At 34.8% G+C, this 24,155-nt stretch overlaps 1 protein-coding gene across 1 annotated transcript; it reads left to right on the plus strand.

The window, feature by feature from the left end:
* The first annotated feature begins 12,791 nt into the window (after positions 1-12,791).
* LOC109209235 (shikimate O-hydroxycinnamoyltransferase-like) lies at positions 12,792-17,313 on the plus strand. Its single transcript, XM_019372463.1, has 2 exons — positions 12,792-13,387; positions 16,107-17,313. The coding sequence occupies exons 1-2, from the start codon at positions 12,962-12,964 to the stop codon at positions 16,989-16,991; spliced, it is 1,311 nt and encodes a 436-aa protein (XP_019228008.1). The 5' UTR covers positions 12,792-12,961; the 3' UTR covers positions 16,992-17,313.
* The last annotated feature ends 6,842 nt before the right edge of the window (positions 17,314-24,155 follow it).

Consider the following 24,155-nt stretch of genomic DNA (forward strand, 5'->3'; position numbering starts at 1 on the left):
TTTTACCACTTCAGGTAGTTATAATTTTTTACAAACTCCATTAGAGTTATAATCAAACTTTGTTGTCTTTGCTTGTATTTAAAATCAAAGTATAGAATAAAAGAGAAAAATACGGTAAAATACTTACCTTAAATCCAGAATTTAATTATGAAGGAAGTTCGTGGAATAATTGACAATCATTATGCTCAATCCCAAAGCTTCAACTCAATTGGTTAGAGTCTCGTGTTGATAACGTGCTATAAAATAATAAATGAAAACAAGAGTATTGCAGAGAAAAGTAGGGAGAGAGTAATTCTTATTGATTTTGGGATGAATTACAATGGAATAGAACCCTCTATTTATAGAGAGATGGTGACCCAGCCACCAAGTAATAAACCCTAGAATCTCTCTAAATATAGACATTCACCATAAATAGAACTCTATTTATAATATTTTTAATTATTTTGTGAATTTTTTAGCCAACAGATACATAAAGTTCGAGCCAAAATTATTAGACATCTTTTTCACTTTCTGTGTTCGCAACAAATTATGAAGTCCCATTAATTAATCTTGTAATGTGGAAAATTTTGCATATCTAACTTTGAATATTAAGGGTCTATTTTTTGATGACTCAGAACCATATGTGGCCACTAATTGACCCAAACAGCGATGTTTTGAAAACGTGTCTACAAGTTGTTTTCACAATTAATATATTATCTAGCTAGTGGCAAGACAATAATTGCACTATTCTAGAAACAAAGTAAAGAAAATACTAGAAAATTTCAAAGACAAGAAATTAAGGAAAAAGAGAAGAAACTCTTCTAGAAGCTAATATCCTAAATCTGCATTGTTTTAACATATACTACTCCTACTTTTTTCGGTCCATTACTAAAAATAATTAATTCAAAATTTTTAGTCATTTTAAAAAATTAAATAGGATTAATTATTTTTCTTTCATATTTACTCTAACTTAATAAATGTGGAGATAGACTAATATTATGAAAATAAGAATAGCATTAAACTAAGATCAAAGAATGAATAATAATAATTTGCTCAAATTATTCTTGTATTTAGTGTTATTTTTATAAGGGACGTGTAAGTGACAAAAATAACAGTAAGTAATTTGGACCGGAGGGAGTAATCAGTGAAAATAGCACGGGTTAGCCAGTTTTCGGACTGTAATTGAAAAATAGCCAGCATTTACAAAGTCATTGAAAAATAGCCACTATTTTGCTGCAACGCGCAAAGTTCCAGCACAATATACTGGAGATTGGTAGACCTGTGCATGAACTTCCAGCATATTATGTTAGAACTCCAGCACACGGAAGGTTCCAGCATAATATACTGGAGATCGGAGCACCTGTGTATGAACTTCCAGCATACACGAAATATTTCAGTATATTATGCTGGAACTCCAGTATATTATGTCGGAAGTTCACATGTAAAAATTTCGATCTCCATATATTATGCTGAAATATTTTCCGGATTTTGAACAATATTTTTGTTCAAATTTATCTTTACATGAAAAGTGGCTAAATTTTGATTACTTTTGAAACTGTGGCTATTTTTCAATTATCACTTGTAAATCTGACTATTTTTGAATTTCACGCTTAAAGACCAACAGACATATAATGAAAACATGAAAAGTCACTTTTAGCTACTTCTTTAATTTTAAATAAGAGTAACGCATTAACAATATGCCAAGCTATTTCTTTAATTTTTGTGTTGTGGTCATCAGTGGCGTACGTAGCTTTTGACTTACTACTGTACTTAATATTCTTACCACGAAACAGTGATTATATATGTGTGAAAAATTACATAATTTCATCAAAATATCTGTGCATTTTTGGTGCTCCGCTCGTGGGGAGAGGAATGCGGAAAAGCGGGGTCTTCTCGCCTATGCTTACTTCCGTTTTAGAAGTCGCGTTAAAGGTCTTTCTTTTTTATTCTCTTCTTATTCTATTGATCAAAAGCATCCAACAGCATTAAGAATATGAGTTGGCATAGATAGAATTTGCTTGCCTGACCTTAATTGGCTTGAAATCTTAAGCAGTTCAATTCCGATCTTCACTTATCTGAAACGATCCTATGTTCAAGTGCCCCTTCTTTTACTCGAGCCTCGGCTGAGCATCTTTTATTTCATTCGAATTTTAAGAAAATTTAAAATTCATAATTTTGAAAAGCACTATATTTAGTGCTATATATTTTAAAGGTCAAAATTAACCAAGAAATTCTTCATTTCTTTTTCTCTTTTTCGTATTGATGGTTTCCTCCACTGTTTTAAAAGGTATTTCTGGGACTCGCTCAGGGCTCGTTCTTGGGCGGGGCACTTGCAAAAAGCCCTGGGGCTCATGTGCGAGGCTTAATTCTTGTGAGGCTTACGCCCCAAGCGCCCGATCGTGCGCCCTAAACACGCCTAACACCCAACGCTCGGGGCTCGCCAAACAGTTCTTACTCAAATTAAGTATCGAATTTCCTAATTAGCATCATTGACCCTCAAAATTCTTTAACAAAATAATGATAAAAGTTCTATTCATCGATAGAAATATGAAAATTGTGCATACCTCAAATAATGATCCATAGTATTGTGAATTTATATCTTGACTTGTTGTTGGTCATGTCTTAGTTCATGTCTCTCCTAATTATAGACTTTTATTAATTTGATATTTAAAACTAATTTGAATTTATTAATGAAGGAGTAATATTTTAATTGTAGTGTTGATAAGATTTGTTGATTATTTACTTTTAAAAAGGTAAAACGTGGAGTTTGATAATATATTTTAAGAAATTATGATTTTTTTTAATTGTTTGAAAGTTAAGGCGTTATACGTAATTTGCATGCATTATTTATACTTAAGAAACATGCTAGATATTTTGTTTTCTATGAGTTTCTTTAATTTTCTTTAATTTTTTAACTTTTATTTTATATTTTATTTTTTTGTGTTATTATGTTATTTTACTAATTTATAAATTAAGTTTTTTAAAGATCCATGCGGCTTACGCCTCATCCCATATCAAGTAAAACGCTCTGCCTCACGCCCCCACCCTTTAAAGCGATGGTTCCCTCAAATAAATAAATAACAATAATTAAAAAATGAATTTAAAGTTGGAAATCTCATGTGGTTCTGATCAGTCTCACTCGCTGTCATCCTAAGGAACACCAATTTAAACCTATGACCACGTTTGTGGCCACGTGATAACCACATCTATTATGTAGTCTAGCTAAATTATTTATATATATGTCTTTTTCAAATTTTCAAATATATTCGCAATACTTTTTAAGGATGAATAAAGATCGCACTTTATTTATACTTGAATATTCAATTTTTTTAAGAGGAATGAAACCCAAGATAAATAGTCTTCTAATTAAAATTTCCTAATTCCTTGGCTAAAATCATATTCTCTTGGTCTCATTTTATGTGATGCAGTTACTATTTAAAGAATTAAAGGAATTTTTATTTGACCATATTTTTTCATGTACCTTTTAAATATTTTGAAGTATTAATTATAATAACTTATGGTACTTTTTAAATATGTGAATTTATCTGTTTCAAGAAATTGAAAAAATATTGTTCGACTTTACATAAAAATGAAATAGTTTGACCTGTGCACTCCGAATCATATCACATAAAATGAGACTCCCACTCACAAAGACTTTAGTCGAGTATCAATGCCTTGGTCCTTCCATCTTAAACTAATTAAGTATAAACATTAATGTAGAAATGACACCAAATAGCCATTTTAAAGGACTGTTATTTAGGAATTAGCCAGTGTGTTCTGAATTTCAATTTTTCAATTTAATTTTTCAGGACAAAAATTTCCTGAGTTGTCCTGAAGTTAAGATTTTTGGTTTAAAATTCCAGGACAAAATAAATACTGACTAATATCTAAATAGCATCCCTAAAAAATGGCTATATGTGCACTTACCCCAACATTAATAACGTTTTAGGCTACTGTGAGACATACAAATCTTAAGGTTCATTTCTTTTTCGCTACAAATGGAAAGGTAAAAGTCAAAGAAATAGACGTACGTGCATCTTTAATAGAATTGATTGATTGAACAAGGTTGACAAATACAAAATGAATTTGAATAAAGAATTTAAGTTGGAACTTCTTTTTAACGTTGAGAATAGTAAAGACAACTAAGAGAAGCAACAATAATTAGTTTAGAGAAAAAGATAACCAGCTTTTTATTTATTGAAGCTGCTAAATTTTACCCTCCATTATATTCTAGATTTATTTATATTTCTAAGGTTAATAAATATTCTCGTACTTGTTCTTGTTATTGATGGAGACACGTATTAAAATATTTCGAAAAAAATAAGTTCAAATTTACTTTTAATTTTTGTTATGATTTTAAATTACTAGTTGGAGCTCCGTTACGGATAGCAAAAACATTACAGTCAGACCTTTCTATAACAGCATCCATATATAACAACACTTCACTATAAAAGTCAAGCTTTTTCGGAACCAAATTTTATGTTATGTTAGTATAATATATGTTCTCTATAACAGCACTTCGCTATAACATCCAAAAATATTCGGAACAAACGAGGCTGTTATAGAGAAGTTTGACTGTACTTTTTTTTCCAACAGTATATTATCAGATTAAATCCATAGTTTAGCTAATTTCAAAGTTACCCGGCCAATTCAAATAATACATTGATAAAAGTTTGACTATTTCTCTTGTTCTATTTAGCTCGAGTTCACTTAAGACTATAATGATCGCAAAACAAAATTAAGAAGAAAAAGGAAAGAAAAGTTTGTTTTTGGTTAACATTTAAAATAATAAACAGTCAAATCTTCTTTATAATAATATCATTTGTTCTGAAATTTGTTGACTATTATAGTAAAATATTGTTATAGAGAATATATATTATAAAATAATATGAAAAATTGGTTCTAAAGAAAACTTGACTAATTTAATGAAATTTTATTACAGAGGATGACTGTTATAGAGACTGATTGTATAACATAAAAACTAAACTTCTTCTGTTTCAAAAAGATTAACATTATTGTCTTATTAATCTGTATAAAAAAGATCGATACATTTTAATTTTTTTTTTAATAAGAAGTATATATAGTCAAACAAATGCTATGACACCATAAGTTTCAAATTTCATAGTCATACACAAATGTTATAACTTATTTAATAATATATATCTCAACAAAAAATTATTAAATTTGTGCCAAGTCAAATTACGTCAATTTATTTTGTTAAAGAGATGAGTAATTATTTAAAATGTTATCCAAAACTATGGGATTCGTATTTCGGACCAAGAAAGTCTCAACAATGCATAGGAACCAGAAAAACTCTTGGTCTAGCTACTTCCAACAAATTTCAATTTTCAAATGGTGTACAATTTCAGAATTTTTTTGTATATACACGAAGTCTATACCAATTTGCATTTATTTAAATACTGAGAGAATAAAACTCTCAGCTAGCGTTTGGCTATAGATCCCAAATTTATTTTGAAAAATCTGATTTGGGTGAAGTTTGGTTTGAAGATGAAAATGTGTTAGAACATACGTTTTCAAAACATATTTTCCAACTTTATTTTGGAAAAACATGTATATAATTCCCAAGTTTTGAGATTTTGGCCCAAAATCAGCGATTTAAAATTTGGGATTTGGCCAAAATATGGGCAAAATTTATGGTCAAACATGATTTTTGAAAATAAAAGCCAAATTTATTTTGACAAAACGCATGGCCAAACGGGGCTTAAAGAAGTAGGGCATCTTTCTCAAATTTCAAGGCCAAATTTTTCTCCTGTTTGCCATTTCTTCACCAAATAAAACTCCAAATAAGGTACCAATTTTCGTCAAACATTTTTGCCACGGTCTTAAATTGAAAATGAAAGAATCACAAAGTGCACGAATAGTCTTTTGTGGACTCTTATTATGAAAAGTTACCGAAATTTACAAAAATAAAAAATGAATTTTAATCATTTCAGGATCAATTTAAGACTCGTGGATATAAGGTTTTTAAATTCAAACCATCGAGTCTGAAGTTGAACTCTGTCGAAGTATTTTTGAAAATCAAGGTTCTAACAAGCCTAAATTTAAATTCGGAGGTCTTAATTTGAAGAAGAAAAAGAAGAAGAAGAACAAACAACATCAAGATCAATTCTAAGTTTGCCAAAGCTGACTAAACTTTTATTTTTTGACTAAGCTCGTTACTAATTAATTGAAAGGCCAAAAAAGAGTTAGTTAAACGTATGTACTTTTTGATAGAAAATTAATTGTCATTGTCTGGAAAATTACAGTATAGTTAACATGCATGATTTAGTAAAACAAAACAAAACACTTGGTTATTTAAAGGAAACTCTTTACTGTGTGAAGGCCAAAAACCAAAAATAAAAATAAAAAAATTCATTAGCTTAACTCATAATATAGGAGAAGTTCGAAATTTTACTAAGATTAGTTGTTCCACCTTTCCATGGGGATAAAAAAAATACTACAATCCCGGAATAACTAATCCCGAAATTACCGCAATTTTCGACCAACTAAATATGGAATAAACTCTTCTTAAATTTAATCCCGAAATTAATTATTTCTTATCCCTCATACCAAACGAGCCCATAGCTATCAAAGAGATTCAACAATTTATACATAAAAAATTATTTTTACTTATTTACACAATATAACTTATCGACGAATGAGATTCAATTACATTCAAACCTCTCTATAACAACATCGTTTGTTCCGAATTTTTTTGGCTTTTATAGTGAGTGGCTGTTATACACCTAGAACATCATTTAGCATTTAAATATATTTTGGCGTATAGACAAAAATTATCCAAAAACTAATTATTTTTCTTTTATAATATTATATACAAAAGATTAATAAAATATTTAAATTCAAAATCTCAAAAGATATAAATATTTCACGAATTAAATGCCAAAGAAATCTAATATATTATTTCAAAATTCTTAACTAAACGCACAAATATTTAAACTCTAAGGCACACATTAAAAAATACGAATAGATTACGTTATATATTATTGGTACTTGTCCAATATAAGATATATCAAGTGCACGTCTTCAAATAAAAAAAGAATGATATGCATATCTTCAAAAAGTATAAATAGATCTTTTAAGTATCTTTTAGCATTTTTCTAATGCAAGATATATCATTTGTAGATCTTTAGTTATAAAAATATTTGATGTCAATATGTTCATGGAACATACTGCTATCCTTAAGATAATATATATATAGCTATTATAAGTTGTACATTAAAGATATAAAATATTTGCTTAAATATTTAGAATTATTATTAGTAAAAATCTTAGAAAATCTGCATGACTGTTATAGAGGGAGTAATTTTACAAAGAGCGTACTGTCATAAAGATGATTGTTGCTGTTATAGGCAGAATGCTGTTATAGATAGGTAAAATATAACATAAAAAATTGGTTCTGAGAAAAACTAGGCTTTTATAGTGAATGGCTGTTATATAGGAAGATCTGACTGTATACCATTTCCAATACATTTAACTACTTCACTGGCTAATAAGTATTACGTGTTGAAAAATACTTTTAAATATTATAAAATAATTTTTTGGCACAATTTTAATCTTCCTTAACCTCCAATAAATATGTTTCCCTTATGTTCCTTATTCTAATCGAACATGGGTCATCAATGGAGTCATTATCACAATTTATGATATTTTTGGAGATTTTTTCTCCCTTTACCTATATTTTGAGGGGTGTGATTTACAACCTTAATAATTTAATCAATACGAATTCGAATTAATCAGATCAGTAAATTTCAAAACGTACAAAATAATTAAATTAAAAAAAGACTTATGTACGTAATCATCAACCAATGTTTCCAATTTAACAATTTGCATTTTTGTTCGAAAATGCTTTACCTTCTTTAGTAGCCTACTAACATCACGTGAATTTGAATAAATCGAACCAATAAATTTCGAATACATAATAGTTCCATATTATCATGTTGCCTCTGAGCCGAGGGTCTATTGAAAAACAGCCTCTCTAATTCGTCAGTGTCACGACCCAAAAAATCCCTCCGAAGGAGTCGTGATGGCACCTAGTCTCTAAACTAGGTAACCCTAACATTAACTGAGATAATATTTATATTTGCTAATTTTAATCTGAATAACTCTTAACAGTTTACAATTCCCAAAACCGGTGGTACAAGTCACAAGCCTTTCTAAGAGTAGTTATTCAAAATAAATACATCACTGCTCCGAAACAAAAGGAACAAATGGGAATAAGTACAAATGAAGGTGACTCCGAGGCCTGCGAACGCTGTAGCAGGTTTACCTTGAGTCTCCACCGCAACGACTCGCACAGCTACTATCGATCAAATACCTGGATCTGTACACAAAAATATACAGAAGTGTAGTATGAGCACACCACGGCGGTGCCCAGTAAGTATCAAGACTATCCTCGGTGGGGTAGTGACGAGGAACAGTCCAGACACCTACTGGTCAAATAAATTGAACAGGATTTGATAATAAACTATCAATCTAAAAATGACATAGTAATATCAACAACATGGAAAGAACAAACTACAATCAGTAGAAACAATAAAGAGAAACACGGGTGGAAACGAAGATAACCAAATAAATTAACAACAACATAGCTGGAACACAGACAAGTAAAGAAAAATGTACTCAAACAAGGAAGGCGATGCCAGCTCAATAAGTCATATCGTTTCTGATGCACAATTTCCAGCCATCTCAAACTCGATGTCTCATATCATAACCTCAATTACCAAACTTTTAGCACACCCGGCACCTCGTGCCCACATATTTCTATCTCACTTTACACGATAACGTTCTCATGTTACTCGGTTCATAGGGTCTGTAACCAATACAATTAAGATGTTCAAGGAGTCTGATTTACATAACCTAAGTGGAGTACAGCTTCTAAACCAATTAGGAACTCAGCAAGAAAAGATGAAGTTATTTTTAGAAATTATTTAAATAAAGAAAGTACCATATTCAATTAAAGTACAAACATTGAATGAAATATTACCTTTAACAAGAAATTTAATAAATTATCTTAGTAGAAATTCCATTTAAAAGTAAAATACATCCTCAGACGGTTCAAGAAAATTTAATTGAGTAACTAAATGAATTGAAGATGAAACAATTATTGAAATTTGAAGTATTGAAAAATATGTATATAAATACGGCAAAGTATTGAAAACATGATGGGGTTCCTTCACAAAGGATCACATCGATAAAGGAATCTGAACAGCTAAAACACTTGAATTGGTAACAACAAATAAACATAGCAAACAGAAAGTGCACGGCACCAAAATCCAATTACTAACAAGGATAAGGAAAACAAACACAGAATTTCACTTTCATTTCATATCTTGTTGCAGGCGTGCAACCCGATCCCATTTCACATATCTCGTTGCAGGCGTGCAACTCGCTCCCATTTCACATATCTCGTTGCAAGCGTGCAACCCCCTCCCATTTCATATATCTCGTTGCAGGCGTGCAACCCGCTCACGTTTCATATATCTCGTTGCAGGCGTGCAACCCGCTCCCATTTCATATATCTCGTTGCAGGCGTGCAACCCGATCCCATTTCATATATCTCGTTGCAGGCGTGCAACCCGATCCCATTTCACATATCTCGTTGCAGGCGTGCAACCCGATCCCATTTCATATATCTCTTTGCAAGCGTGCAACCCGATCCCATTTCACATATCTCGTTGCAGGAGTGGAACCCGCTCCCATTTTAGATATCTTGTTGCAGGTGTGCAACCCGCTCCCATTTACAAATCATCATCAATCATAAAAGAATCCCGGCAGGGGAACAAGAGTATAACAACAACATCCCGGCAAGGGAGACAATATCATAAACAATAACATACCGGCAAGGGAACAATAGTATAACAACAATATCCCGCCAAGGGAAACAATATCATAAGCAATAACGTCCCGGCAAGGGAATCAACAAGTACATAATAAGGGTCACGGAAAAACCATGAAGCATGATAACCTCAACAAAACAACAAGACATAATAAGCACGTGATAACTATACCGGTAACCACTACAATTGGACATGTAACATATTCGCACGAAGTCATAGAGGAACTCACAGTCAAGAAGTATCAAAACAATAAGGAAGGCAATCACTTCAATTAAGACAATTAAGGGTCAATGTAACACGTGATAATTAAAGGAAAGCTAACAACGTCATATGAAGCATATAGAGGTAATTTAAGCAACTAGGGAACCCAATCATAACATGATACTTTCCACATAAGGACCTAAGAACCCTAGAGCAAATTTTCCGCAAATAAGTCCGAGCACCCACTCGTCACCTCGCATGCACGGACTACAATTAGCATAGAAGACTCAAATCCTAGGGGGAAGTCCCCCACACAAGGTTAGGCAAGATACTTACCTCAATCCGGCCAATTCAATACTCAATTTAGCTTTTCCTTTACCAATTCATCAACGCTCGGCTCAATCTAGCCAAAAACGACTTGAATACATCAAACAATGCAAGAGAAAATAATTTCCATTGACAAAACTATAATTCTTATACAATTTGCAAAAAGTCAACTCCCCGGGCCCGCACCTCGGAACCCGATAAAAATTATAAAAATCGAACACCCATTCCGCTACGAGTTCACCCATACAAAAATTATCTATTTCCGATACCATTTGGTCATTCAAATCATCATTTTACATTTTTGAAAGATTTCACAATTTTCCCCAAATTTTCCTTTAGATTCTCATGAACTTGATGTTAAATCTAAGATATAATCACGAAATATAGTTGGAAATTGATTAGAGACACTTACTCAATAATTTGGAGAAGTTTGGGTCCTTGTAAAATCGCCCATGGAGGTTTAGGGCTTGAGAAAATTAAAAATTGGGTGAAAATCTCGTCAAAAACCTCACTTAACAGGTCTCAGATGTCGCATTTGCGACCCAGGGTTCACATTTGCGAACCCCTCACAATTACGAACAACGCAGGGCTGGCAAAAGTCGCATTTGCGAACTGGGCATCGCAAATGCGATGAAAAGTTCGCATTTGCGACCACACCAGAACCAACAATTTTTCCTGACACGAAAATGAGCATAACTTCCTCATACGATATCCAAATTCGATGATTCTTTTTCCTATGGCTCCGTGATTTCGATACGGATCTAATGGTTCAAACAAAACTGAATTTGGATCTCATTTTCTCAATGTGGTATTATTTTTTCTTGAAGAAACGACGATGAAGCATCCAAAAACAAGCGCAACATAGCCTAAACCTATCCGAAACTCACCTAGCTCTCGGGGCTCCAAACCAAACATGCACGCAAGTCTAAAAACATCATACGGACTTGCTCGTGCAATCAAATCATCAAAATAACATCAAAAACTATGAGTTTAACCTCAAAACTCATGATTTTCTAACTTTTCAACCGGACGTCCAAATCACGTCAAATAAATTCCGGTTTTCACCAAATTTTACAGATAGGACTTAAATATCATAACAAACTTGTACCGGGCTCCGGAACCAAAATACGGGCCCGATACCAACGAGTTCAAACATTAATTCATTTCTTTATTTCCTTTAAAAACCAGCACAATAATTTTCTTCAAAAATTGTTTCGAAGGCTAGGGACCTCGGAATTCAATTTCGAGCATACGCCCAAGTCCCATATTTTACCGCGGACCTCCAGGGATCATCAGAACACAGATCCGGGTCCGTTTACCAAAAATGTTGACCAAAGTCAACTAAAGACCAAATTTTAACTCTAAAAATTACTATTTTTTTTCTTCATATTTTCACATAAAAGCTTTCCGGTTTCACGTCCGGACTGCGCACGCAAGTCGATTCACATAATATGAAGCTACTCGAGACCTCATACTGCCGAGCTGGGCGCAATTGCTCAAAACGATCAGTTGGATCGTTACAGTCAGGTAGGGGTAAGGTCTGCGTACACACTATACTCCCCAGATCCCACTTGTGGGATTATATTGAGTATGTTGTTGTTGTTGTTGTTATCATGTTGCCTCCTTTTGTTTCGGCTGTCTTATTATCTCGTATTTTCTGATTCTTAGTGCCCGTTTGGACATACAATTTGATGGAAGATTTTTTCAAAAAAATTTCACTTTTTTCTCGAAATCAACGTTTGTTCATAAAATTTTCAATTTTCACTTGAAGATGCATTTTGGAAATTTTCGAAAATTTGAAAAACTGCAAAAAGTTGTTTTTCGAAATTTTCACTCAAATCACTTACAAAACTTCAAAAACAACTCAAACTGAAATTTATGTCCAAACACAAATCTAATTTTCAAATCCCATTTTCGTTTGAAAAAAAGTTTCACCATTTTTTCGAATTTTACAATTCTTATGTCCAAACGCCTACTTAGATTTCTATTATTTTATGTTGTCTCTTTTGCTCCAATTATCTTATTATTTTATTGTTGTAATTGCTTGTTGCTATTGCTTCTTTTTCATCCTTTTTTGAGCCGAGATTCTATCAAATACAACTTCTATCTTCTTAATGTAGATATGAAATCTGCGTATACTCTATCCTTCTCGAATCCTATTTGTGAGATTATACCGAATTTGTTGTTGTTGTTGATAATAATTCCATGGAAAAAAGGACAGTCTTTAGACGTCATCAATCAATGTTTCAAAAAAGGGCTGCCATGAAATTAATAATTAATAATATAGCCTAAAAAAGGAAAAAGTTATGGCCAATTTAACAACTTGCACTTTCTAGAAAAAAAAAAATCATTATTTGCTCCAAAAAAAACAACATGAAACCCTATATTTTAGGCTATAAATAATCATTCCCAACACCACTCTTCTTTGTACTTGAGCATTTCACCACTTTCTTTCTTCTCTCTTTAACTCTTTCTTCCCTTTTTTTCCCCCACATTTTACACCTCAAGAAAATCTCAATACCATAAATAAATTATATTTATTTACACCCTTTTCTCTCCTTAACCTAAATCTTTTATCTTTTTTTTTTCAAAAAAAAATGGGAAGTGAAAAAATCATGAAGATTAACATCAAAGAATCAACATTAGTAAAACCATCAAAACCAACACCAACAAAGAGACTTTGGAGTTCTAACTTAGATTTAATAGTGGGAAGAATTCATCTTTTAACAGTATATTTTTATAAACCAAATGGATCTTCAAATTTCTTTGATACAAAAATAATGAAAGAAGCATTAAGTAATGTTCTTGTTTCATTTTATCCAATGGCTGGGAGATTAGGTAGAGATGAACAAGGAAGAATTGAGATAAATTGTAATGGAGAAGGAGTTTTATTTGTTGAAGCTGAAAGTGATGCTTTTGTTGATGATTTTGGTGATTTTACTCCAAGTTTGGAACTTAGGAAACTTATTCCTACTGTTGATACTTCTGGTGATATTTCTACTTTCCCCCTCATCATCTTTCAGGTATGTATATACATCGATATTTTTACACTATCAGTATATTTTTATATGTCGTAGTAGGTTTCTTGCTTTATTTTCTTGGTTTTGTAGCCGGGGCGGAGATGATGGTTATATCGGTACACTATCAGTATATTTTAATACTCCCTCTGTTTCAATTTATGTGAACATGTTTGACTGGGCACGGTGTTTTAAGAAAAAAATGAATGACTTTTGGAATTTATGGTCCTAAACAAGTCCAAATGAGGCTCAGAGTATTTGTGTGGTTATAAAAGCTTCTCATTAAGTGTAGAGTTGTAAGTTTAAGCTAAATTGTTACCAAATTTAGAAATGGTTCATTTTTTTTGGATTGGACCAAAAAGAAAATAGGATCACGTAACTGGAACAGAGAGAGTATGTCGTAGTAGGTTTCTTGCTTTGGTTACTGATTCCACTTATTATGATCATCTAGCTCATATAGTCGGGGGCGGAGATAGTGGATATATCGATACACTATCAATATATTTTAATATGTCGTAGTAGGTTTCTTACTTTATTTTCTTGGTCTGATTTCACTTATAATGATCATCTAGCTATCTATAGTTGGGGGCGGAGGTAGAGGGTAAGATATGAGGTCGGATGAATTCAGTAGATTTAGATCGTACTATGTTAAAAGGTTTACGAAATAAGTACAAGTAATTGATTTTGAATCGAGTAAATCAAATGAGGTTGTGTTAGAATCTTGATTTAAACTTATAAAGTTCAAATTTTAGATCCGCCCCCGTTTAATTTTAAAAAATATTTATATTGTCAATGTATAGAATCTAAAGTTTGGAGAAGTGAAAGAATAATATTTCTACTAGAATATGATTTTGATGGTCCAAAAACTTTTGATTGGAAAGATTGGAAGGGAAAGTAGAAGCTGTGAAATGGTGAGACAGTGAAAGAAATTTTACTGAAAATGGAAGGGAAATATTGACACCTACTTTCTTGCCATTCAAAAAAATAGTCAAATATCATTTTTCAACTTAACACCAAATACTATTTTTTTTTTTTCAAAAATTATAATTTTTATGTTCAAACGGCTACTAAAAAAATTCACTATTTTTTTCTCCTTTATTTTTCTAGTATGAAAATATAGACTTGTTCTACTCTGCTTTAAGAATAGTACATACACTAATTAAAGTAAAATAGCTAGCAACAGCTAAGGAGCCACTTTCGTCGCAATTACTTTTTAACCACCCACTTTGAAAATTAGGTCAAAAATTATACGTTTAATGTAAAAATACTATATTCAGTTGAACTGTATAAAGAATCTATCTAATTATTGGTGGCAATTAATTTTAGAGGAGAGAGATTACTTTTAATTTCATAAGGTACACAAATCTAGGGAAAATATACATTTATTATAGTTTACGAGGTGGAGGAATACAACAAAATCATAAATGTGAAGTGCAAATCAGATCTATAAGTTAATTAGTGCTATCTTATTCTTCAAACAAGTGTTAAACTTATTTAAAAAAAAGTCAAAGTACACACAATTTGACTTTGATAATAGTGTTTAAAAAAGAAAGAAAATAAAGGACAGAACCACTCCGAAATAGAAAATTATTATTTTTAAGGAATACATAAAGCTGTCCAAAGACCAAGATCCAAAACTTCGTAGTACGTCAAACCTATCTATAACATCCTCGTCTGTTCCGATATTTTTTGGATGTTATAATAAAGTGCGGTTATAGATTAAATATATTATCATATAATATAATATAAAAATCGATTCTGAGAAAAACTTGACTTTTATATGGTGAATGATTGTTATATAAGGATGATGTTATGCAGAGGTCTGTATTATCTATTCATTATCTTTTTTCATCTGGAGTTCGGTATTCGCTTAGAGCCCGACTACTCCAAATTCTCGTTGGATAGTCCATTGTCAAGAATATAATGTTCCCTATCAAATACGGCTTCATTTTCAAAAATCGAATTTAAAATCTTAATTAAAGATAAATAAATATTTATCACTCTGCTATTTACTGGAAACAACTGGCACAGTGCGTAGGCCATACATAGTTTTAATATTCCATAAGTATGAAATGTTTGTGTTTGGTTTTTTGCTCTTTACTCTATTTGGATCTGTGCATGTGAAAGCATTAATAAATTACTACAGTTCACAACTCACATTTCCCTAGCAAGTTGGTCCATAAATTAGTTCACATGTCACATCTCCCTAGTAAATTTGTCTAAAAATGAATGGCTCATAAAGTCACATTAAGCCATATATTTTTATATATATATATATATATATATATATATTGACAGCTTAATGAATTTTTGCAGTATTTGCAATTTATTTAATTGCAGTATTTGATTGCTATATTTCGCTTCGATTTTTTAATAATTTGTTATTACTACTTGAAGCTACTGCTTCTTTGTATCTTTTATTTAGTCGAGGGTATCGAAAACAGACTCTTTGCCTTTTCAGGATAGGGACACGGTCTGCGTACACATACTCTCTCCCAGACCCCACTTGTGCGAATTTACTGGATTAATTGTTGTTGTCGTTGTAGAAACTTCTAATTTTTAGATTATCATATCAGACTTAATATGAGAAATTACGTGTTATTGTAGATCTACTAAATTTGATAGTACAAGAACAGTTATATATTGCAGTGACATTTCTTGCTATTTGTAGAGTATGAATAAAGATTGGTACTTAAATTTAATATATTGTGTGATTTTTAATTAGGTTACTCGTTTCAAATGTGGTGGAGTTTCACTTGGTGGAGGAGTATTCCACACTTTATCAGATGGTCTCTCATCCATTCACTTCATCAACACATGGTCCGATATTGCCCGAGGCCTCTCCGTGGCCATCCCGCCGTTCATTGACCGGACCCTCCTCCGTGCACGGGACCCACCGACATCGTCGTTCGAGCACATTGAGTATCATCCTCCTCCATCTCTTATTTCATCATCAAAAACCAAAGAATCCACAAGCCCAAAGCCTAGTACCACAACCATGTTAAAATTCTCTAGTGACCAACTTGGGCTTCTAAAGTCCAAGTCCAAACATGAAGGTAGCACATACGAAATCCTCGCGGCCCATATTTGGCGTTGCACGTGCAAAGCACGTGCACTGTCCGACGATCAATTGACCAAATTACATGTTGCCACTGATGGTAGGTCTAGACTTTGCCCTCCTTTGCCACCAGGTTACTTAGGAAATGTTGTGTTCACAGCTACACCAATGGCAAAATCAAGTGAACTTTTACAAGAACCATTGACAAATTCAGCTAAGAGAATTCATAGTTCATTGTCAAAAATGGATGACAATTACCTAAGATCAGCTCTCGATTACCTCGAATTACAGCCCGATTTATCGGCTTTAATCCGTGGCCCGACATACTTTGCTAGCCCTAATCTTAATATTAATAGTTGGACTAGATTGCCTGTTCATGATTCAGATTTTGGATGGGGAAGACCAATTCATATGGGACCAGCTTGCATTTTATATGAAGGGACAGTTTATATATTACCAAGTCCAAATAGTAAAGATAGAAACTTACGTTTGGCTGTTTGTTTAGATGCTGATCATATGCCACTATTTGAGAAGTATTTGTATGAATTCTAAGAGGTTGAAAAAAATCAAGAAGTGGCATGTGCGGAAATAGGTTTTGACGAAGCGACTGATTGAACTAAGGAACTGAATTAATGGACGAGGAGAGAGCATTAAGGATACATCGACTCTCTTGGATTTTAATGTTGACAGTTATCTTAGGTTTGAGGTGTGGTTTTGGATTAAGGCATTTTGTAACTTGTTTTCTATTGTTTTTTTTTTTGAGGGGTCAGTTTGTTTTCAAATTCTTTTTAATGAATTGATCTTTATGTATTTGCTCATGTCTAAGCTTACAGCTCCATATTTCCTTTGTGACTAATTAACACTTGTTTTTCAATTGATCGATAATTTCAAGAAAATTTTACTAGGCTTGCAGCAAAGGAAGTGATAAATATCTAGAGGGTTTTATTTAATAGGGTTTAACTTTTATACGCTGCAATGAGTTTTGTTTAATACTATCATGTCACCTAAAATATAACTAAAGATAACTGCCGACAATAACTAAAGGATATGAGAGAAATGACTTGTTACAATAAATAAAATTGTATTGTAAAGTTGTTTACGTGTGACCTATAGGTCATAGGTTCAAGTCGTGAAATCAACCATTGATGCTTGCATCTAGGGTAGACTGTCTGCATCACACACTTAGGGGTTGTGGTCCTTTTCCAAACCCTGTGTGAATGCAGGATACTTCGTGCACCGGACATTGTCGTGTAAACTTCGTATCAGCAAATATAAGTTAAATCTTTTTTCTTTTGTTTCCCACCCGGTGTCCGGTACCCGCATTGGAGCCCGACTGTATCCGGATTCGCGCCGCGTAGGGCCCCATTCAGGGGGAAGCGCTCCCTACCAAGGATTTTTCCATATCCAGGCTCGAACCCGAGACCTCTGGTTAAGGGAAAAGCAGTGTCATCCATTTCACCACTTCGTTTGGTCGTAGTTAAATCTTGATTAACAAAGAAAAGAGGTTTTTTACTCTCACATTAATTATTTTTATAGATAAAATCAGATAGGCGGAGTAGTTTGTCTCGGAGAAGCAACTAAGATATGTCATTTGCCTATTTCTTTATCAAGACAACGATGTCAGTCTCACATAATATACCACGTATAATTGCATCAACAGTAAATAATGGAACTTTGAATAGATGCTTTGGTACAATAATGTAGTAGATCATATTAATATAGTCTTGTTACGTTCCTATCAACATTTATTTTTGGAATAGGACTTTATTATCTCATTTTCTCCATAAAAATCTATGGAGAAAGATCTAATTTTTTCCACAAGTGTGTATCAAGTCCAAATCGAGCTCCAGTGTCATTTTCTTAACACCTAAACGGCTAAATTAAGTAAGTCAAACCTCTCTATAACAGCTTCGTTTGTTCCGAATATTTGTGGATGTTATAACGAAGTGCTGTTATAGACAACATATATTATAACATACATAAAAATTGGTTCCGGAAAAGCTTGACTTTTATAGTGAGGTATTGTTATAGAGGGATATTGTTATAGAGATCTGACTATACGTAATTTAAATGAAAACTAAAATACGAAAGTGGCTATGTGATACTAATTAATAATTAAACAATGTACAATTATAAAATAATAAGTGCAGTCTGGTGCACGAAATTTTTCACGTTTACGCAGGACAGGGTGTGATGTAATTTTACTTAGAAATAACAAACTACAACCGGCTTGAGCACAGCCCTACTAATATGATGCCAGACAAGTCAATGATATTGGTGAAAGGTAAGTTCAAAGAGTTATTAGCTTTAAGACTTGCCTCATCAAAATTAATTATTACGTTCACGGGTTCGAGCTGTGGAAGCAGTCACTAATACTTGTACTCTCTCCATTCACTTTTACTTGTCCAGTATTCTAAAAATAGATTTTTCACTTTTACTTGTCACTTTTAGCATATCAAGATATGACAGTTTTTTTTTTCCTGTTATACCCACAGTATTAATTACTCATTTCAAATTATTTTCTTAAATCCATTAAAAATATGCATCAATTAATATGGGTATCATAGTAAATTATATACTTCATTTATTATTTCTTAAGGGTTGTGCAAAGTCCATAGTGGACAAGTAAAATTGAACGGAGGGTATTAGGGTATACTGTCTACATCAACATCTCTTGGTGCGATCCTTCCCCGAACCCCACATAAATACGGAATATCTTATGCACCAGGTTGCTCTTTGACGCTTTTTTATTAAAGCTGATTTGGCCTCTCTTTCCTCTTTATCTCTCAAGATTAATTAGGTGCAATGGATGCCATTATCTCCTGTTGGGTTTTGTCAGATAACAATAAAGATGGAAGATGAAATGAATGTGTTTCCTGTTTTGTTCTTTAGAGCAATAATTGACTCTTAGCCGTGTAACAAATATCTATCATCAAAGGACGTGGTGCAATAAATGTGATTGCTCTTCCCTTAACCAGAGGTCTCGGGTTCGAACCTTGGGTATGGAAAAATCCTTGGTAGGGAGCGCTTCCTCCCGAATGGAGCCCTATGCGGCGCAAATTCGGATTAGTCGGGCTCCAATGCAGGTACCGAATACCGAATAGGAAACAAAAAAAAAGTGTAACAAATATCTCTTTAGTGACAGTCTCTTTCAATTAAAATTCCAAATGAAGTTTCTTTATTTGGTCCATTGACATTACTTGACATATTTGGAATTGTCTTGGAGGTGGGATGTCCTACACCTCATTTGATGTTGCTCATGGATTCTCCTTCTCATCCTACCGTTCATCGACCGGACACTTCTCCGAGCATCAAATCGTCAGTGGCGGATCTAGAGTAGAAGATATGAGTTCAGCAGAACCTAGTAGGTTTTGCGCATAAGTTGTATATGTATTAAAATAATTCACTAAATCTATATCTATACTATATTAAAAGCATGAAATCCCTTAGTGAAATATTGTTCGTCTTTTTTGCCCTTTAAAAATAGATTTCACACTACACAAAATAGTCATTTAATTATTTTCTTAATTTTTAGGACTTCAAAAGTAGCTAAATTTTTGGTGATTAAATCCTTCCTTATTTGAAATATATATATTTGTATAACGATATTAAATGCACTAAATCTTCTTTTATAAATAAATGTCACGACCCCAATCCCGGTCGTGATGGCGCCCAACACTAATGCTAGGCAAGCCCGACCAATTTAAATACTCTCAACCCAAATACACAATCCGTTAACAAATAATACGAATAAAATAGAAAATATCAAGGTTCCAACCCGAAACTAATAAAATAGTATGGAAAATTAATAACGAATATCCCAACAATTCCCAATAGATCTGGAGTCACGAGTCTAGAGCCTCTAAATGTAACAGAGTATTATATTCATAGTAATAAAGAAAGTCTAGGATAGGAAAAGACAAATGCAATAAAGGGGAGAAGTCGGGCCCTGCAGACGTCAGGCAGCTACCTCAACAACTCCTAAACCGAAATCGAAGAAGACAGCGAATAGCTCCACTAAGTCTCCGGAGCACCTGAATCTGCACACATGGTGCAGGGAGTAAAGTGAGTACCTCCAACTCAGTGAGTAATAAACATATATAATGGCTGAAAGTAAGAAATCCTGAAATATTACAATATAAAGCTATAATCAACGATTCAGCACGTTAAACGATAAAATAACAGTATACAATGACAATTAGGGCCAACAGATATAAAATGCATGAATGCAATGCAATGCACATGACCGCTGCGGCGTGCAGCCCGATCCATTTGGGTACCCGCGCTCACTGTGGGGGTTCAGACTCCGGAGGGGCTCCTACAGCCCAAACGCAATATCATCGTAGCATTCGCTGCGGCGTGCAGCCCGATCCATAATCAGTCCAGATATATATATGCATGCAAGCCACTCGGGCACAGTCAAAGTGTTCATCTTTTAGTTTCAATTATTAGGAGTTATAGAGCTATGTGTTTAAGTCTTCATTTATTTACTAAACATTTCAAAACAGTGTCTAACTCAGGACTGATATTATGAAATATGCTAAGCATCATAGAAAGAGTGATGAGGATCCCTGAAGGATGCAAATGATAGGCACAAAGCCCCAACATATTCATAAAATCCAAGTAGGATGATTACCAAACAATTTCTAGTCAAGAACACCGTACGAACATCAATCGGAACGGACTGGGTCACAAATCCCCAGTCACAATCGACCCCGCACTCGTTAGAGTGCGTGTCTCGCCTCAATATAGCGTCACAATATGATATACCAGGGTTTCAAACCCTCAGGTCATCATCTACATCTATTACTCACCTCAAGCCGGCCACAAGTCTAGCTCGCTATGCCTTTGCCTTTCGGATCAACCTCTTCGCACGCCGAATCTGATTAAAATCACAACGAATACGTTACATTAGGCTAAAGAAACATAACCCAATCGAAAGGACTCGAAAAACACTAAAATTCACGAAGTTGGCAAAACCCGAGCCTCGTGCCCACTTCTCGAAAAATTACGAAATTTACATCACCGGATTCCTCGTCTCGCCATGAGTCCGTACATATAAAATTTACCAAAATTGGAGCTCGTTTGACCCTCCAAATTCTATTTTTTACATCACAGTTTTCCAAGCCCTAGCTTGACCCGTTTTTGATGAAATTCTACTGATTTCTATGATAAATTTACCATAAACTCGAGTAATTAAGCCAAGGAACTTACCTCCACTCGTTTCTCAGTCAAAACCCTCGAAAATCCTCGCCCAAACCTCTCCAAGTCGCTTAAAAATGGTAGAAACTACCTCTTGCTCGCGGAGGAAATATAATATTAAAACCCTTCTGTTACCAGCGATTTTCGCTTCTGCGGTCCCGCTACCGCTTATGCGGGACCGCTTCTGCGGCCAAAAGTCCGCTTAAGCGGTTTTCACTTAAAAACCGCCTCTTCGCTTATGCGGTTCAACCACCGCTTCTGCGGTTCCCTCAAGTCCGCTTCTGCGGTACAGTGTCCGCTTATGCGGACCCGCTGGTGCGAGCCACCTTCCGCTTTTGCGAAATTTCCCTAGCCGGCCAACGATTGCTTCTGCGACCACATACCCGCTTCTGCGGTACCGCTTCTGCGGTCCATTTCCGCAGAAAGCGGGAACACCAGATGACAACAAAAATCTGACCTGCAATACACCTCAAAACTCTCGTTTAACCACCCGAATTCACCCCGAGGCCCCCGGGACCTCAACCAAAAACACCCATACATCATAACACCTCATTCTAACTTGTTCTCATCCTCAAAACACATCAAACAACGCTAAAACCATCAAATCACATCGAATTCAAGCCTAAGTTTCTTAAAAACTTCCGAATTACGCATTCGATCAAAAACCCGACCAAAACACCTCCGAATGACCTGAAATTTTGCACACATATCCAAAATCACCTAACGAAGCTACTGCAACTCTCGGAATTCCATTCCGACCCTCGAATCAAAATCTCACCTACCAACCGGAATTCGCCAAAATTCAACCTTCGCCATTTCAAGCCTAATTCTACACCGGACCTCCAAAATCACTTCCGATCGCACTCCTAAGTCACAATTCACCTCCCGAAGCTAACCGAATCACCGGAATTCACATTCGAGCTTTCTAACTAATATGTCAACGTTCGGTTGACTTTTCCAAACCAAACCTTCTTTAAAGAGACTAAGTGTTTCATTTGCTATCCAAACCAATTCAATTCAACTCTAACTCACCCATTGCTGATAATAGAACATGAAAGAGCAATAAATGGGGAAAACAGGGCTGTAACACATGAGACGACGGGTTGGGTCGTCACATCCTCCCCAACTTAAACAAACGCTCGTCCTCGAGCGGGTCGAGAAGCATACCTGAGGTCTCAAATAGGTGAGGATATCTGCTCCGCATCTCCTGCTCAGTCTCCCAAGTAGCTTCCTCAACGGGCCGACCTTTCCATTGCACCTTTACCGAAACTATATCCTTTAATCTCAATTTCCGAACCTGACGACCCAAAATAGCCACTGGCTCCACATCGTAAGTCAAGTCATCATCCAACTGAACCGTGCTGAAGTCTACCACATGGGACGGGTCCCCAACATACTTCCGGAGCATAAAAACGTGAAATACCGGGTGAACTCCCGACAAGCTGGGTGGCAAAGCAAGCATGTAGGCCACCTCCCCAACTCTCCTAAGTATCTCAAAAGGGCCAATGAACCGTGGACTCAACTTTCCTTTCTTCCCAAATCTCATAACGTCCTTCATAGGCGAAACCTTCAACAAGACCTTCTCGCCCACCATGTAAGATACGTCTCGAACCTTCCGGTCCGCATAACTCTTCTGACGCGATTGAGCTGTACGAAGTCTCTCCTGAATCACTTTCACCTTCTCTAAGGCATCCTGAACCAACTCTGTCCCCAATAGTCTAGCCTCGTTGGGCTCAAACCAACCAACCGGAGACCTACACCGTCTCTCATATAAGGCCTCATACGGTGCCATCTGAATGCTGGACTGATAGCTGTTGTTGTATGCGAACTCTGCAAGTGGCAAGAACTCAGCCCAAGAACCTCCAAAATCAATAACACAGGCACGCAACATGTCCTCCAATATTTGAATGGCACGCTCGGACTGTCCGTCCGTCTGAGGATGAAATGCGGTGCTCAACTCTACCTGTGTACCCAACTCTCGCTGAAAAGTTCTCCAAAACTGGGAAGTAAACTGAGTGCCCCTATCGGAGATGATAGAAACTGGGACCCCATGCAACCTAATAATCTCCCGGATGAAAATCTCTGCCAACCGCTCCGAAGAATAGGTAGTACACACCGGAATGAAGTGCGCGGACTTGGTCAGCCGATCCACAATCACCCAAATCGAATCAAACTTCTTTGAGGTACGAGGGAGACCACTCACAAAATCCATAGTAATCCTCTCCCACTTCCACTCGGGAATATCTATCCGCTGAAGTACACCACCGGGTCTCTGATGCTCATATTTGACCTGCTGACAGTTGAGACACCGAGCTACATGACTCACTATATCTTTCTTCATTCTCCTCTACCAGTAGTGCTGCCTCAAATCCTGATACATCTTCGCGGCACTCGGATGAATGGAATACTGCGAGCTGTGGGCCTCCTCTAATATTAACTCCCGAAGCCCATCCACATTGGGCACGCAAATCGGGCCCTGCATCCTCATCACGCCATCATCATCAATAGTCACGT

Source organism: Nicotiana attenuata, unplaced genomic scaffold (genome assembly GCF_001879085.1).
Source record: "Nicotiana attenuata strain UT unplaced genomic scaffold, NIATTr2, whole genome shotgun sequence".
Lineage (NCBI taxonomy): Eukaryota > Viridiplantae > Streptophyta > Magnoliopsida > Solanales > Solanaceae > Nicotiana > Nicotiana attenuata.

Coding starts and splice junctions, on each gene's coding strand:
- LOC109209235 (XM_019372463.1), top strand. CDS start 12,962: ATGGGAAGTGAAAAAATCATGAAGATTAACATCAAAGAATCAACATTA. Junction 13,388..16,106: donor TCCCCCTCATCATCTTTCAG/GTATGTATATAC, acceptor ATTTTTAATTAG/GTTACTCGTTTCAAATGTGG.